General features: G+C 47.6%; 1 protein-coding gene across 2 annotated transcripts in view; it reads right to left on the bottom strand.

The window, feature by feature from the left end:
* Nucleotides 1-6,317: 6,317 nt before the first annotated feature.
* Nucleotides 6,318-14,966, bottom strand: part of LHFPL4 (LHFPL tetraspan subfamily member 4) — a 55,005-nt gene continuing 46,356 nt past the window's right edge. Inside the window, exons 3-4 of one of the 2 annotated variants that reach the window (XM_082210758.1) lie at nucleotides 11,785-11,801; nucleotides 6,318-9,688 (exon numbers count right to left, since the gene is read on the bottom strand). In XM_082210758.1, coding sequence (XP_082066884.1) covers nucleotides 9,680-9,688; nucleotides 11,785-11,801 — 26 coding nt within the window. In that variant the 3' untranslated portion in view covers nucleotides 6,318-9,679. The remainder of the gene's footprint in view (nucleotides 9,689-11,784; nucleotides 11,802-14,966) is intronic. The other variant, XM_082210759.1, reaches the window with a different exon arrangement.

Genomic DNA, 14,966 nt, shown 5'->3' with positions numbered 1-14,966 from the left:
TGCTGACCTTTAAAGCCCTAAACAGCCTCAGCCCAGTATACTGAAGGAGCGTCTCCACCCGTATTGTTCTGCCCAGACACTGAGGTCCAGCGCCGAGGGCCTTCTGGCGGTTCCCTCACTGCAAGAAGCAAAGCTACAGGGAACCAGGCACAGGGCCTTCTTGGTGGTGGCATCTACCCTGTGGAATGCCCTCCCATCAGATGTCAAGGAAATAAACAATTATTTGACTTTTAGAAGACATCTGAAGGCAGCCCTGTTTAAGGAAGTTTTTAATGTTTGATGTTTTTAATATGCTGCTGGGAGCTGCCCAGAGTGGCTGGGGAAACCCAGCCAGATGAGTGAGGTATAAATATATTATTATTATTATTATTATTATTATTATTATTATTATTATTACAGGATACTTTTTAAAAAACATTAAAGAATAATGCATCCCTCTGCAATCTGAAGTGGCCCAGAATTCTTTCTCCCCTCAGTCTCTCATCTACCGTATTTTTCGCTCTATAGGACGCACCTGACCATAGGACGCACCGTTTTACAGGGGGAGAACAAGAAAAAAATATTCTCCCCCTCTCTGCTCAGCACCCCTTCAGCGAAGCGGCAGGAGAAACAGGGTCCCTTCCATTTCTCCTCCCGCTTCGCTGAAGGGGCGCTGCGCAGCTCTCCCTCTCTGCTGAAGCCAGGAGAGTCTTGCTCTCCCGGCTTCAGCAAAAGGAACCCGGAGCCTTTGGAGTGCAGCGTGAGGTCCCGCTGCACTCCAAAGGCTTCAGGCGACTATCCCTGAAGCCTGGAGAGCTAGAGGGATCGGTGCGCACCGACCCCTCTCCCTCTCCAGGCTTCAGCGAAAGCAACGCGAAGCCTCTGGAGCGTGGAGGGAGCGCTCCCTCTGCGCTTCCAAGGCTTTGCGTTGCTATCGCTGAAGCCAAGGAGCCTGCATTCGCTCCATAGGACGCACACACATTTCCCCTTAATTTTTGGAGGGGAAAAAGTGTGTCCTATAGAGCGAAAAATACGGTAACTCTGCTGAATGAGTTAAACGGGCTTTTAAGCTGACACTTCAGACGGTGTGTGTGTGTGTGTGTTGGCTGTTGCACTCAACTCTTCGCCCCCAGGATCCTCTTAAGAACATAAGAAGAGCCTGTTGGATCAGCCCAGTCGCATCCTGTTCTCACAGCGGCCAACCAGATGCCTGTGGGAAACGAGCAGTCAGGATTCGAACACAAGAGGTCTCTCCCTTCCTGCTGCGGTTTCCAGCAACTGGTATTCAGAAGCACTGTTGACTCCAACTGAGCACAGAGCACAGCCATCGTGGCTAGAGTAGCCCTCCATAGCCCTCCTCCTCCATGAATTTTGTCTAATCCTCTTTTAAAGCCGTCCAACTCAGCTGCCCTCACTGCCTCCTGTGGGAGGGAGTTCCATAGTTTAACCATCGGCAGCCAGTGTGGTGTAGTGGTTAAGAGCGGTGGACTCGTAATCTGGTGAACCGGGTTCGCGTCTCCGCTCCTCCACATGCAGCTGCTGGGTGACCTTGGGCCAGTCACACTTCTCTGAAGTCCCTCAGCCCCACTCACCTCACAGAGTGCTTGTTGTGGGGGAGGAAGGGAAAGGAGAATGTTAGCTGTTTTGAGACTTCTTAAAGGTAAAGGGACCCCTGACCATTAGGTTCAGTCGCGAGTGGCTCTGGGGTTGCAGCACTCATCTAGCTCTATAGGCCGAGGGAGCTGGCGTTTGTCCACAGACAGCTTCCAGATCATGTGGCCAGCATGACTAAGCCGCTTCTGGCAAACCAGAGCAGCACACGGAAACGCCGTTTACCTTCCCGCCGGAGCGGTACCTATCTACTTGCACTGGCATGCTTTCGAACTGCTAGGTTGCCAGGAGCAGGGACCGAGCAACGGGAGCTCACCCCGTTGCAGGGCTTCAAACAGCCGACCTTCTGATCGGCAAGTCCTAGGCTCTGTGGCTTAACCCACAGCGCCACCCTTGTCCCTTGAGACTCCTTAGGTAGTGATAAAGCAGGATATCAAATCCAAACTCTTCTTTTTCAACCATCCCTGAGGGCAGCAGGGGAGCAGTGTTCTGTTCTTCCCCCAACAAGGTGCTTTCTGGGCCTGCCCCCACCCAGCACTTGCCATTTGAAGCAGCTGCCTTGCTCTGCTCTTATTTTATACTAAAGCAGGTTTGGGGAACTGTTAGCTCCCCTTACATTGCCCAACTCCCAAGTCCCTCCCATTGGTCTCAGCAGGCACAGCCAGGTGCCAAGGATGATGGCGGTTAGAAGTATAGGGTTAGAAGGGACCCAAATGACCATCTGGTCCAGCCCTCAGCAATGCGGGAATCTTTAGATCAGCAACAATCTGGGAAAGGGCCCAAAGTCCCCCAGACCTCTGCTAAAGCATGCAGTGGCAGTGATTCCACTTCCCCACCCGTTCTTCCCTTATTCACATTAACCGTTCTCTCCATGTGTGCTGACTAAAGTTTATAAGAAGAGGCCTTGCTGTGTCCATTTATGCAGCTGGAAAAAGACAGTGACACCGCTAGAGGTTGTGATGGACCCCGGAGTTCTTGAAAGAGTCTCGTCTCTGTAGTAGGGCTTTCAATAATATTCCTGGTTTGTTATATTGTGTGGTTTGGGATACTAGGGATTTGCCGCTTGCTTTTGTGCTGCTTGCTTATGATTGTATTTTTTTAAAAAATAAAATTTACGTTTTCCGTTTGCTCACTTAACACCAAATGGGGGAATCTGAGAATAGGTTTGCGTTGCATGGAACCAGGTCGACAAGAGTGGAAATGCATAAATAAATGTGTGCTGTTTCAATGACAAGGCTTACAACTGTGTCTCCATGCTTCTTTGCAATGCCTTCTCAGTCACTCTTGCGACAACTCCATAAAGTATGTAATATACCCATTTTACAGTTAGGAGCTGAGGTCTGCCTGAGTCCAACTGGTTTCTTCACAGCTGATGGAACAATTTGAACCAAAGACTCAGCTAGCTTTTCTGCATGGAACCGCAAGAGCAGAACTGGAATGCCATTATGGCAATTGTGTGAATTTAATGGCAGATTGATAAATGTGAAATAAAAATCCCTGAGGGATTACAACTGCACAGTGGTGAGCTCTCCAGATTTCTTCCCAAGACAGCAGATAACTGGCCATTTGCTGGCATTCACCAAGAACCTACCTGGGTGTGGAAGGTGTAGCTCCAATTCTGCTCCAAGCCAAGTGAAGCAAACATTGATGGCTTCATCTGATTTTTCAGTCTGAAGTTTCTGTCAAAGGCTTAGTGCAATGAAAGCCCTTTGGTTTAACATGCCTGTTTGGCGTTCTTTGTCACATCGTGACGCCTCCCTTAAAGCCTGAGATATAGGAATGACATTTAGTATGATTTTCAGGGCACAAATCTCTGCTTCAGGTTTTGAACAGCTACAGTGGTGCCCCGCAAGACGAATGCCTCACAAGACGGAAAACTCGCTAGACGAAAGAGTTTTCCGTTTTGGAGGTGCTTCACAAAACGAATCTCCTATGGGCTTGCTTCACAAGACGAAAATGTCTTGCGAGTTCCTGCGGTTTTTTTTCCTTTCCCCCCTTTTCTAAGCCGCTAAGCCGCTTATCAGCTGATCTGCTAAGCCGCTAAAAGCCGCTAATAGCGCTAATCCGCTAATCCATCAATGGGCTTGCTTCGCAAGACAAAAAAACTGCGAGACGAAGAGAATCACAGAACGGATTATTTTCGTCTTGCGAGGCACCACTGTATTTTCAACCAAAGGAGAAGAAGGTCTAGCAAGTGAGAGAGGAGAGGTGCAAAGTACCTCGTAAGTAATGTCTCCCTTGAGCAAGGACTAATCTCAGTGACACTTGGGTGAGGGCAAGAATTATCCAAACTGCAGCTGAAACTTTTGTTGCTGTTGTTGTTAAGGGGCAAGGCAAGGTAAGAGACAAAATACACTGAATTGTGATATCTGAAGTGCCACTTCTACAATGCTGATCTGTGTTCCCCATGCCATTTCTCTCTCACGTGCACCTACCTACTACCTTCCTTCAGGAAAATAAAAATCTATAAGCAAGTCTACCCATCCAGACCATCATCCTTCCCAAATCGGTGGCATGCATATCCTATCTCCTTGCCTAGCCCTGTGTGGCTTATACTCAGCACTTGGGACAAACTAATTCAGATAAATTCAAAAACCCATGAATTAAACCCAAAAAGAGTTTCTATAATTTCTGGGTGAGCTTTATATTGATTCGTGTTGCGCCGTTTTATCACCCGTCCACCCAGATCTTCTGGGAGTTCTTAGCAAGTTGCCTTCACCATCCTGAATAATTTGTCAGTACCTGCAAACTTGACTGCCTCTCTGTTCACCTGTTCAGATGACTTATGAACAATGTAAATAAAGCCCCAATACACATTGGAGGCCCAGGTCTGACTCACCTGGGCTGGGTGAGGAGTTCCCAGCAGAAGCTGAGCTAAGCCCAACTCTTTTACTACAGACTGGCTGCTGGAGCCTACGCCTGCACTGGAAAAGGAGACTTCATCACTGCTTATAAATCAACAGGGCTACTGCTGACAGTGGGAGTATGTACAAAGTATGGACAGAGGTTTTGATTGACAGGCTGACAGGAGATGTGGTATTTCCCCACCCACCCCTCAAACATTACTGGCAAGAATATAAAGAAAGCCCTACTTGAAATGACCAAAGGCCCATCTAGTCCAACTTCCTGTTGTCACAGGGAGCAACCAGATGCCTATGGGAAGCCCATAAGCAGGGCAGAAGTACAATAACGTGCTCATGGTTCCTGTAAGTGGTATTCAGAGATACACTACCTCTGATACGGGAGGTAGTACAGTGGTGCCTTGCAAGACGAAAAGAATCCGTTCTGTGATTCTCTTCGTCTAGCGGTTTTTTCATCTTGCGAAGCAAGCCCATTGACGGATTAGCGGATTAGCGCTATTAGCGGCTTTTAGTGGCTTATCGGATCAGTTGATAAGCGGCTTAGCGGCTTAGAAAAAGGGGGGGAGGGAAAAAACCCGCAGGAACTCGCAAGACATTTTCGTCTTGCGAAGCAAGCCCATAGGAGATTCGTTTTGCGAAGCACCTCCAAAACGGAAAACTCTTTCGTCTAGCGAGTTTTCCGTCTTGCGAGGCATTCGTCTTGCGGGGCACCACTGTACACAGCCATCATGACTAAGCCATCATGGATGTGTTTTAAAGTTACTGATCCGTAAGAGGGCCTGGCCTCTTATTCTACAATGACAAATTGTGCTCCAGGAACCTTCGCTGAGGGCCTTTGTCAAAAACATGTTGGGAGTCCAAATATACAATGTTAACTTCGAGCCAGATGTTTGGACACATTAACACTCTTTTAGTGCCAGATTAAACATACCTTTTCTCCTAGGGCATTTGAGGGAATGTGATCACCATGCTTATTGCTGTGTCAGATGTATGTGTGTCGTATTTTACTGTGAAACTTGATGGCTGTTTTTAGTTGTATGTGGAAGCAGCCTAGAGATGTTCTGTATTAGCAATAAATAAATCAAATTATTATTATAATCAATATAACAATAGACAATCTCAAATAATTCTAATAGGTTGATGATGCAGAAACTTCCCTCTGCAGAAGCCATGCCTATTCTTCGTAAGCAACGCTTATTCTTCCATAATATCCTTGATCATTTTATCTTTAAAAGCTACTGTGTGTAGCATGTGGGCAGATGTACTGCACCTCCAGGATTCCCTTCAATGTACAGCCTTCCCTTATTCACTCATCATGATTTTGTTAGGATCTTAACACCTACAGATACAAAGAAAACCCTTATGTATGTATACTTTTTCTTGCAGTCCCCGCCTCAGTGCCAATTCATACAATCTAACTGCCATGACAAGAAAGGCTGAGTGGATCCATGCAGAATTCTGTGCATGGTGAAGAAGCCAGTTCATTAAGTGGCTAATTGATTCCCATTGAGTGTGTTGCTGCTGAAATCTGGCTGAGTGGCGACAGCTGGTAAATGTAAATAAAAAATGGTGAACTGGGAGCTATACACGCTCACATAACCTGCCCATGTACCAATTGTTTCACCTTGTATAATGCCCGAGTGGTGATGGTGAGCTTTTCTCAGCTAGCTTCTTTCAAAGACATTACAAGACTGGCTTTGATCACCCATTCTTACACATTCCTAAGTGTTTCCTTGCAAATCCGTAGTCTGCAACTGGCAAAGGCCAGGGGGTGGTCAGATCCCCCTCTTCCCCACCTCCAAATCCCAAGGCAAAAAAAAGAATAAATCTGTTGCTCCCCAGTGACGTGACAGGGTTCTGATCCGATCCAATCCATCTTGAATTTTTATGTTTTCCGGTTAAGGTTTTGTGAAACACTGTATCAAACTTTTTTTTGTACTAAAATACAGATATATATTACAGCTACTGTATTCCCTTCTCCACCAATCTTGCCATTTCCGTCGATCCCATTCCTCCCGCGCATGTCACGTAATGGGCGCAAGGGCACATCTCGCCCTCCCTGCCGCCCCCCAACGTAGGGTAAACGTCCTCTGGTGGCTGACAATATGTTCACGAACCCTAGTGGCTTGGGGAGTTGCAGGCTAACGCCGCTCCTTCGGTCCAAGCTACCAGATAACCTTTACCGATTATATTTTGGACTTTCCTAGAACGACCAATGGGAAAGTTGGGCTGAGAATATTAAGGGTGTATGTGCCTGGGACTACATGGCTGGGCAAGCTTTTAATCTAGTTTAGCTCTGTCCCTCTCTCTCGCTGAGATTCCCTAATGTTGCAGAGAGCTGAGATTTAAAGGCCGATCGTGTCAGTGTATACTCAGAAGTTAGTTCCACAGAGTTTGGTGAAGTTTACTCCCCAATACATTGAGGCCTGTTGCTTTAAAGAGTGGCTTCTGAAGGGCTAAACTCACACATATATATTTATGTCATTCCTCCCCTCATAATTTGGCTGCGGCTTTTTTGAGGTCATGGAAGGGAGGTTTGCTCTCCACAGAGGCTTGTCAAATGTCCTTTGGCACTTCTGCATAAACCGCGATACTTGATGGCTGGTTATCGTTGCATTTGAGCATAACAGGATGTAACCGCACAACCCTTTTGGTTCCCGTGTTGGCAATGTTTGAGTGGCCTCTTAAGTGTTAATTTGGCAAACATAGTGACATGGCCATGCTACGTCGTGCGCTACGTCTCCCACACTGCTGAATCTTCCCTCGGTTTCTTACCATGTTTCCCACAGTGATTTGTTTAAAACTCTTTGTTTAAATTTTAATTTTTAGCGGCTGGGTGGGGCGCATCCAGTTGGGCTCATGGGTGCTGGGGTGATTAACCCTTTCCTCCGGTGACATTTTTCTGATGAATATCAACACCCCCCCCCAAAAGCTGCAATTTACCTATAGGAAAGGTAAATTTCCCTCAGCGGGACAAAAAACACCTTTGGAGGGAGGAATTGTCACCAGGAAAATAGTATTGGGAAAAGAGTTAGCCGCCCACTAGAGCCACAGTCCCAACTGCTTTCGATCCTGGGTGCTATTAAATAGCTGGAGATCCATTCACAGGCCTCCTGCTGTCCTTTCCTCACCCTCACCCCCAATCCTTGGCCCTTCATGGCCCACCAGCTTTTTGAGCCCATGCACTGCTTTCCCACATGCTCTTTTCGCTTGTTTCCAACCGGGTCCTTCATGCCACTAATTCAGGCCCGGCCCTGCCATTAGGCAAGGTGATGCAGCCTTCCCCAAGCAACAGATCTTGGGAGCACCGTTACAGGGCGGGCAAATAGTCAATTGTTTTATCTTTTTTACTACTATGCAGGATGCCATTTGGATTTTCTTAGGCCCTCCCTCTAGGTTTTTTCTTTGATTTTTTTTTAAAAAACCCAGCCTCCTTTTCTTCTCGCCTTCCTCTGGCTCTGGCCAGAACAGGTTCTTTCTGCTTCTTCGGGCCCTTGGTTCTTTGTGAAGCTGCTCTAAGATCGCTTCACGGTCCTACAGGCTCCTTATAATGTCAATAGCTGCTGCTGGTGGGCTGTGTGAAAGGAAGGGGGGGCTTTTGCACAGGCTGAAATGGTACGTCCGTCCGTGTTGCCACCCGGGGACCCCTCTTTGGCGCGAGGCCAGGTTTCGCTTCGCCCTGCTCTCTGCAGGTCCCTCTTCCTGGTAGATTTGAGGCCTAGCTCTGCCCTGAAGTCTGCTTCCGCTTCAGCTAGCGAGAGGCATGGACGTGTGTTTTATAGTTCTTCAACGGCTACGCTGGACAGGGCAAAAATAGCTGCACCGGTGGAACTACCTCTCTATTCAGCTCAAACCGTGGGGACTGGGTTAGCTGCTACACTGCTGTCGGGATGGTGGGGGCACAGTTGTCCGAACGTCTAAGAAGACCCATTTCTGTCCTAGTCTTCAGCTGCCACCAAGAGCAGGGGAGATCGTGAATGGAGGATCACAATTCTGGTGGGGAGGGCGTCGTGAGGTTGTTTGCTCTCTCGCAATTACAACGCAGAATACCATCCCAGAGCGGGGTGGGTGGGGTGTTTGGGCACTAATTCCTGCAGCCAGAAATTCCTCCTGCCTATGGGATTATATCCCGAGTTAGGGGAGCTGCTCTGACCCACATCCTTCTTTGCCTCGCCCTCCTCCCGAGTTGTAATATTGGTTCCAGCCAGGGAAGTAAAGCGTGGACCCCACCCCAAGCAGACACCAGGTTCGAGGAAAATGCTATTTGGCACAAACCCCGGAACTCAACTGGCAAGGTGCCGACCCTGCTGGCAAGCAAGAGGGAAGTTTTGCTTCCCACCTTTCCTGCGACCCCCTTCTGCTGCTCGCTGTCCAGGCCCAAGGGTTACATTCAGTGTTTAGAGGAGTCACCCTACAGGCGGAGATGTTGTCGCACCCCACGGCGAAGGCTGGAGAGAGAAGCCAGCTAGCCTATCCCGATCCTCCCACCCCACCCCGGTCCCCCCCTCGTGTTACAGCTGCATTACCTGGGCAGGATGAGTGGAGAATGCAAAAGTTTTCTGGTGGCTGAAATCCCCAAAGGGAACTGGGTGGGGATTCGGGCTCACCTTACCCTGTTCAGAGACAATTTAAATTTACATGTAAAAGTATCAAATGGGCCAGTCTCAGGCGCCGGGCGGCCCCCCGTGGGCCGGAGGGCGGGCAAAGTTGCTGAAAGGTTAAAAATGGAGAAAGACTTGGCAAGGAGGTGGCCCTGGCAGAGTCTGTTGCAGCGGTAGCGTCTTGGCACCAGTTCTTGGTTGGTTCTTGGGAAGGAGGGTACTGGGAAACGCCCTGGAAGCTTTTCCCGGAAAGGCTGGGATCCCTTTGAAAAAAAGGTCCCAGGGGCGTCACTTCCTTGAAACACCAAGTTGGAGTGTGCGCATCGCCTCGTCCTCCAATGTAGTAGGTTTGGGGTAAGGGTAGGGGTACCGGCGTCACACTCTCCTCCATCAGCAGCCAATCAGCAGAGGGGCCAGAGGTCAAAGCTGGCAAATCATGAGAGATGGACGTGTCTCCGGAAGTGGCACGCAGGTGAGGTCTGCAGATTCTGAGGCTTCGAGTTGGACGTTTCCCCCCCATTGGCAGCAGCGAAGGAAAGGCAGTGAGGGAGGTGGGGAGGGAGGAGGAAGGATGAGAGAGTTCAATCCAGATACCAAGGAGAGAAGGGCCCTCCTGCCTCTTCTACATTATATCCTCTGCGGAGGAGAAAACACAAGAGCATCACCAATATAAACAAGACTGCACAAAAGCTGGCAATAGGAGTGCTATATGTACTCTTGCTTGGGGTGGGCAGCGGTGGCAGCGGTGGAGAGAACAGCTAAAATTATGCATTCAACATAAGCCCAAATCCTGCATCGAGGAATGCTGAATTCTGTGGATAGTACCTTATGCGAATTGGCAACTGCTAGATTTCCTGCCATTTGCATGGAGGGGTTAGGAGGTATGTGTGACCCTGGCTGTTGTCCCTGGACTCCAAAAGCTTCTGAGATGTCAGTTTCACTAGGCACTTTCAAGCTTATCTTCACAGCCATAGTGGCTAGAGCAGGCTTCCTCAAACTCAGCCCTCCAGATGTTTTGAGACTACAATTTCCATTATCCTTAACCACTGATCCTGCTAGCTAGGGATCATGGGAGTCGTAGGCCAAAAACATCTGGAGGGCCGAGGTTGAGGAAGCCTGGGCTAGAATCTTAGTGGTGATCTTTTTTTTTTTAATGAAATTGAGAATGTTTAGTTCTGTGCCCCAATACTCAGTTCAATTGTTATACAGAATTGTGATGTACACAAATGCTAACAAAGGAGTTATGTTTATCCCCACCAAGCCCTCAGCTCAAGTTGCTATGCTTCGTCTTAACACCAGGCTGATGGACCATTCCAGGCCCTGATAATCAAGGTGTCAATTTAGCCCCACTTCCTCAATTAAAGTCACTCTGAACTATTCTCTAACAAAGTGATGCAGTTGAAGGAACAAGAAGCATTTGCCTGTGTGCAAGACTGCATGTGTACACTCAATCTGCATCCGAATCTAATTTCTGTCCGCGTATGAGACTGGGCAAATGACCCGATGACCAATTTTTTAAAAAATGGCACCAACTTCCTTATATATTAGTAGCAGATATGCCTGGCAGGTCTGTGCTTCAGAACCTGCCATAGTTAAAGGACGGGCTCTGCTCCGTGAGGCAGGATTGACAACAAAGGGTGTTCGGTTTCCCTTTAGGTTGTTCCTTCAGGGAGATATGGGGCACCCCGCCAAGTCAGGATACAGAATTGTCGGCCCAGCACTGTAGGCGACAGGCCTGTGACCAGGGTGATAGCCTGGAAGAAGGGAAGTTTGGTTTGGTGGTGTTTCCCCTGAGTGAGAGACGGCAGGGAGGGTTGTTGAAGTGGCATCACGATCTTCCGCCTGCCCATGTGGGGTGTGCCTAGATCCTAATCTCACAGCTGTATATAGTGAGACCAGATGTTGGTGCTGCAATGACTGGAGATGTCTGAGTTTGAAGTGTTGGTGGCTATACACTGCAGCGATGCAGCGCCATGACCCCCCTGGGCTGGTCCACATCCTGAGCACTGTATGTGCACAGATAGTCAGGGGAACATGGGCTTGCAGTAACACAAAGAGCCCGCAAATCTGGCAGAAATGACTGGCAGAATCTGAGACCAGGGGAAAGAGATGGCGGAAGAAGATTGGAAGAAATTTAAGAACTATCTTAAGAAACATTGTAAAATTAATGAGTGTTAAAATGATATGGCTTTAGAAAGTAAGTGGATTACAGCTGTAAATATTAAGTTAAAAGAAAAGAAAGGTTAACAATTAGATAAAATTAAGGGTGAGGATTTGCTGAACTAAATATTTGAAATTGGAATGCAGAAAGGGGAGGTATGAGGAGGTCGGTGAAGTAAGTTTTAAGAAAATAAAGATTTGAAATTATACTTGTTTTTTTCTTGTTTGTGTTTTTTGTATTGTTGTGTTTGATTATATAATTTGTGAAACTTTAATAAATATCTTTAAAACAAAACAAAACAAAGAGCCCGCAAATCTGCCTACTTGTAGCTCCCATTTCCCCAGACAAAGAGGAGAGGGGTAGACAGGTGAGACAGCATGGAACATAAATGTGCGCCCGTACACTCAACTCTCGCACTCTCACTCTCACTCTCTTAAGACAAAAAGTGGGGTAGTCTCCTCCTAACACAGTACAGATATGTGGACAGGGACATGACAGAACTAGGCTAGGCCTCCACTAACAGGTGTAGCACAGACCAGGCCGCGAGGCCACACCGACACAAAGAACTTACCGCAGTGCCAACAAAATCTGTTGAAAATATAAAAAGAGAAGGTTAGGGTTGAGTTCTGGCTCCTAGGGGTTCCCTAACAGACTTATTTCCTCACTCAAAAGCTTCCTTGGCTGCTCTCATTGCCTTGTGGGGTGTGGTGGTGCAAATGTCACAAGAAGCACCCCTTGTCCGCTCTGCGACTTTTAGCCTAATCATGGGCTATAAATGTTCAGAAACGGGCACCATTAAGTTCAATGGGATTTTCAGTTTATTATTATTACTACTGCTACTACCACTCTATTTTAAACAATTCTGCAGTTTGTGTTTCAGTGTTGCGGCTTTCTGTTTTTGTTTTATTACTTAAGATTAATTTCATTTTTCATTGGGGAATACTTTCCGGTGGAGACTTTATTTTGCTCTACAACTCCAGCACGGAAGCGTGCAGCTATTCCTTAAAAAAAACCCACAAAAAGCAGAGGGACAGCAGAAAGGACACCACCTGTCTTCCTGCTGCTGCCACTGTTGCTGCTGCAGCAGCAATATTTATTTTTCTTTTCTCCCTTGCCCCATGGCATGGGAGGTTGGACAAAGTCTGCCAACTCTTCCAACCAGCCCTTGCAAGCTCTGCCTTTAAAATCCACTTGATCTGCAGGAGAAGCAGCTCTGCAAATTATTGCCGACTTATTGCTGATAAATGCTCGGGAATAAGGAATTGCTGCAAAGCTAGCAAACAAAGGAAAGGATACAAGGCTGCTTAATTTGGGTTGGGAAAGGGTTAATGTGACTTATTCATCCCTTGTTTGAAAAAGACCTGGGGAAGGTACCGTATTTTTTGCACCATAACACTCACTTTTTTCCTCCTGGAAAGGAAGGGGAAATGTCTGTGCGTGTTATGGAGCGAATGCCTGCGGGTGGCGGGGGGGATCTGCTGCAGTCGTGAGCAGAGGATCCATGGTTCCCCTTCCTTCCCTCCTCCGTGGTTACAAAGCATGGATCCACATGGATTTTTGCATTGGGCTACTCCAAACTCACTGTCAGATCACATGTCTGTGGCCACAGCATGAACCACAAAAATCATATCCACTATTTTGTTTAGAATATTTGTATTCTTGTTTTTCTCCTCTAAAAACTACGTGCGTGTTATGGTCTGGTGCGTGTTATAGAGCGAAAAATACGGTAATTGTTTTCGGAGGCAGTCACTGTAGGGTCCGCAGACGAGTGGGTTGCTGCAGGATCTACTGACCTCAGGACAAGTGTGCACAAGGAATATTTTGTTTTTCTCTCTGTGCATCGACAAAAAGCAGGGATTTGCTTGGCTCGCGGTTCCCTCCCAGCAGCAGTGACTGCTGCTCAAGCACTTGGGTTCCGGCTGGCGAGACTGCCTTGTCTTGATTCGAACAGATGGACCAAGCCCGGAGGCCAGGAGATTTATTATGATTAATTACATTTCCAATTAGGCACCTTCGGTTTCCCTGGCTCCCACCCAAGCCTCGGCAAGGCCAGGGGAAGCAGAAGCAGAAACAGAAGGTGGCCGCTGTTTTCCCTCCATGGCCTAAAGGACTCAGAGTGGCAGCAGCAGAAGCCTGGAGTTTGAATGCACCTTGGTCCAAAAGTGGAGGGCTGGGAGGCCGATTTAAAGAGCACAAATGGTCTCTGTGTGTGAGAGAGATCCTAAGTCTGTATATAGGGATGGGAAAGTCCGTCGATTTCAGTTTCTCTCAGTTTCTCAATTTTCTCTAGTCTTAATTCAGATCTCACATTTCCACATCAGTTTGTTATATATATAAATCAGAGCCAGATTTAGGTTTGATGAGGCCCCAAGCTACTGAAGGTAATGGGGCCCTTTATATGTCCAGCGGTCCTTTGTCAACAACAAATTGTCACTGTTTTTTTTTTAGTTGAATATATGCTATATGGTAATTTATGGACCTAATAGGTATCTAAAGGCATTTGCCACTGTGGCTGTACAGTCATACCTCGGGATGAATACACTTCAGGTTGAGCATTTTCGGGTTGCGCTCCGCAGCAACCCGGAAGTAACGGAACGTGTTACTTCCGGGTTTTGCTGCTCGCGCATGCACAGACGCTCAAAGTGACATCACGCGCATGCGCGGAAACGGCAAAATGTGACCTGCGCACATGCAGCTGAGTGTTACATTCGCTTCAGGATGCGAACGGGGCTCCGGAATGGATCCCGTTTGCATCCAGAGGTACCACTGTATGTAGGTTTTATTTAATTTGCTTTTTATCTTATATTTTGGAAATGTACATCCAGTTTTTTCCCCTTTAAATTTTTGGGGGCCTCCAAGAGAGTGGGCCCCTAGGCTGTAGCTTGTTTAGCATATATGTCAATCCGGCACTGATACAAATACAGTCATACCTTGGATCCCGAACGCCTTGCGACTCGAACGTTTTGGCTCCTGAACGCTGCAAACCTGGAAGTGAGTGTTCCGGTTTGCAAACGTTCTTTGAAGCCGAACGTCCGATGCTGCTTCCGATTGAGTGCAAGAAGCTCCTGCAGCCGATCGGAAGCCGCACTCCTTGGTTGTCGAACCGTTTCCGGAAGTTGAACGGACTTCCGGAACGGATCCCATTTGGCAACCGAGGTACAACTGCAATGAAAACTCAAAAGCGTTTTAGCAGGGGTTTCTCCTAATACAGACATTTGTACACCATTTTACAACCGTGAACACATTTTTTAAAAGTGCTTTCGCCTCGTAATGCATTTCTAAAAGGTTATTTTCAGGAATGTGTGCATTTTATGCATGCTTCACATTTTTGTAAACGTAATGGGGCACCTTCTCTTGCCTTTCCAGCCCTTGCAGCAACTACTTCCTGGGGTGGGAACAGTATTGGATGAAAATGAAAGTTAGTCTGGCCTTCATCATGAAGGAGTGTGTGTGTGTGTGTGTGTGTGTGTGTATGGCATAGGCAAACTTGGCCCTCCAGATGTTTTGGGACTACAACTCCCATCATCCCTAGCTAACAGGACCAGTGGTCACGCGTGATGGGAGTTGTAGTCCCAAAACATCTGGAGGCCCGAGTTTGCCTATCCCTGGTGTATATAATCAGGTGTGGGGAGCCTTTGATACTCCACATGTCACTGAACTACAGCTCCCACCATCCCCGAACACTGGCCATATTTGCTGCGGCTCAGCAATATTTGGAGGGCCAAAGGTTTCCTAAATTTGCTATATATAATG

The sequence above is a fragment of the Podarcis vaucheri genome (genome assembly GCF_965113315.1).
Source record: "Podarcis vaucheri genome assembly, chromosome: 2".
NCBI lineage: Eukaryota > Metazoa > Chordata > Lepidosauria > Squamata > Lacertidae > Podarcis > Podarcis vaucheri.
Note: the sequence above shows the minus strand (reverse complement) of the source record. Positions and strands in the feature narration are given on the sequence as shown.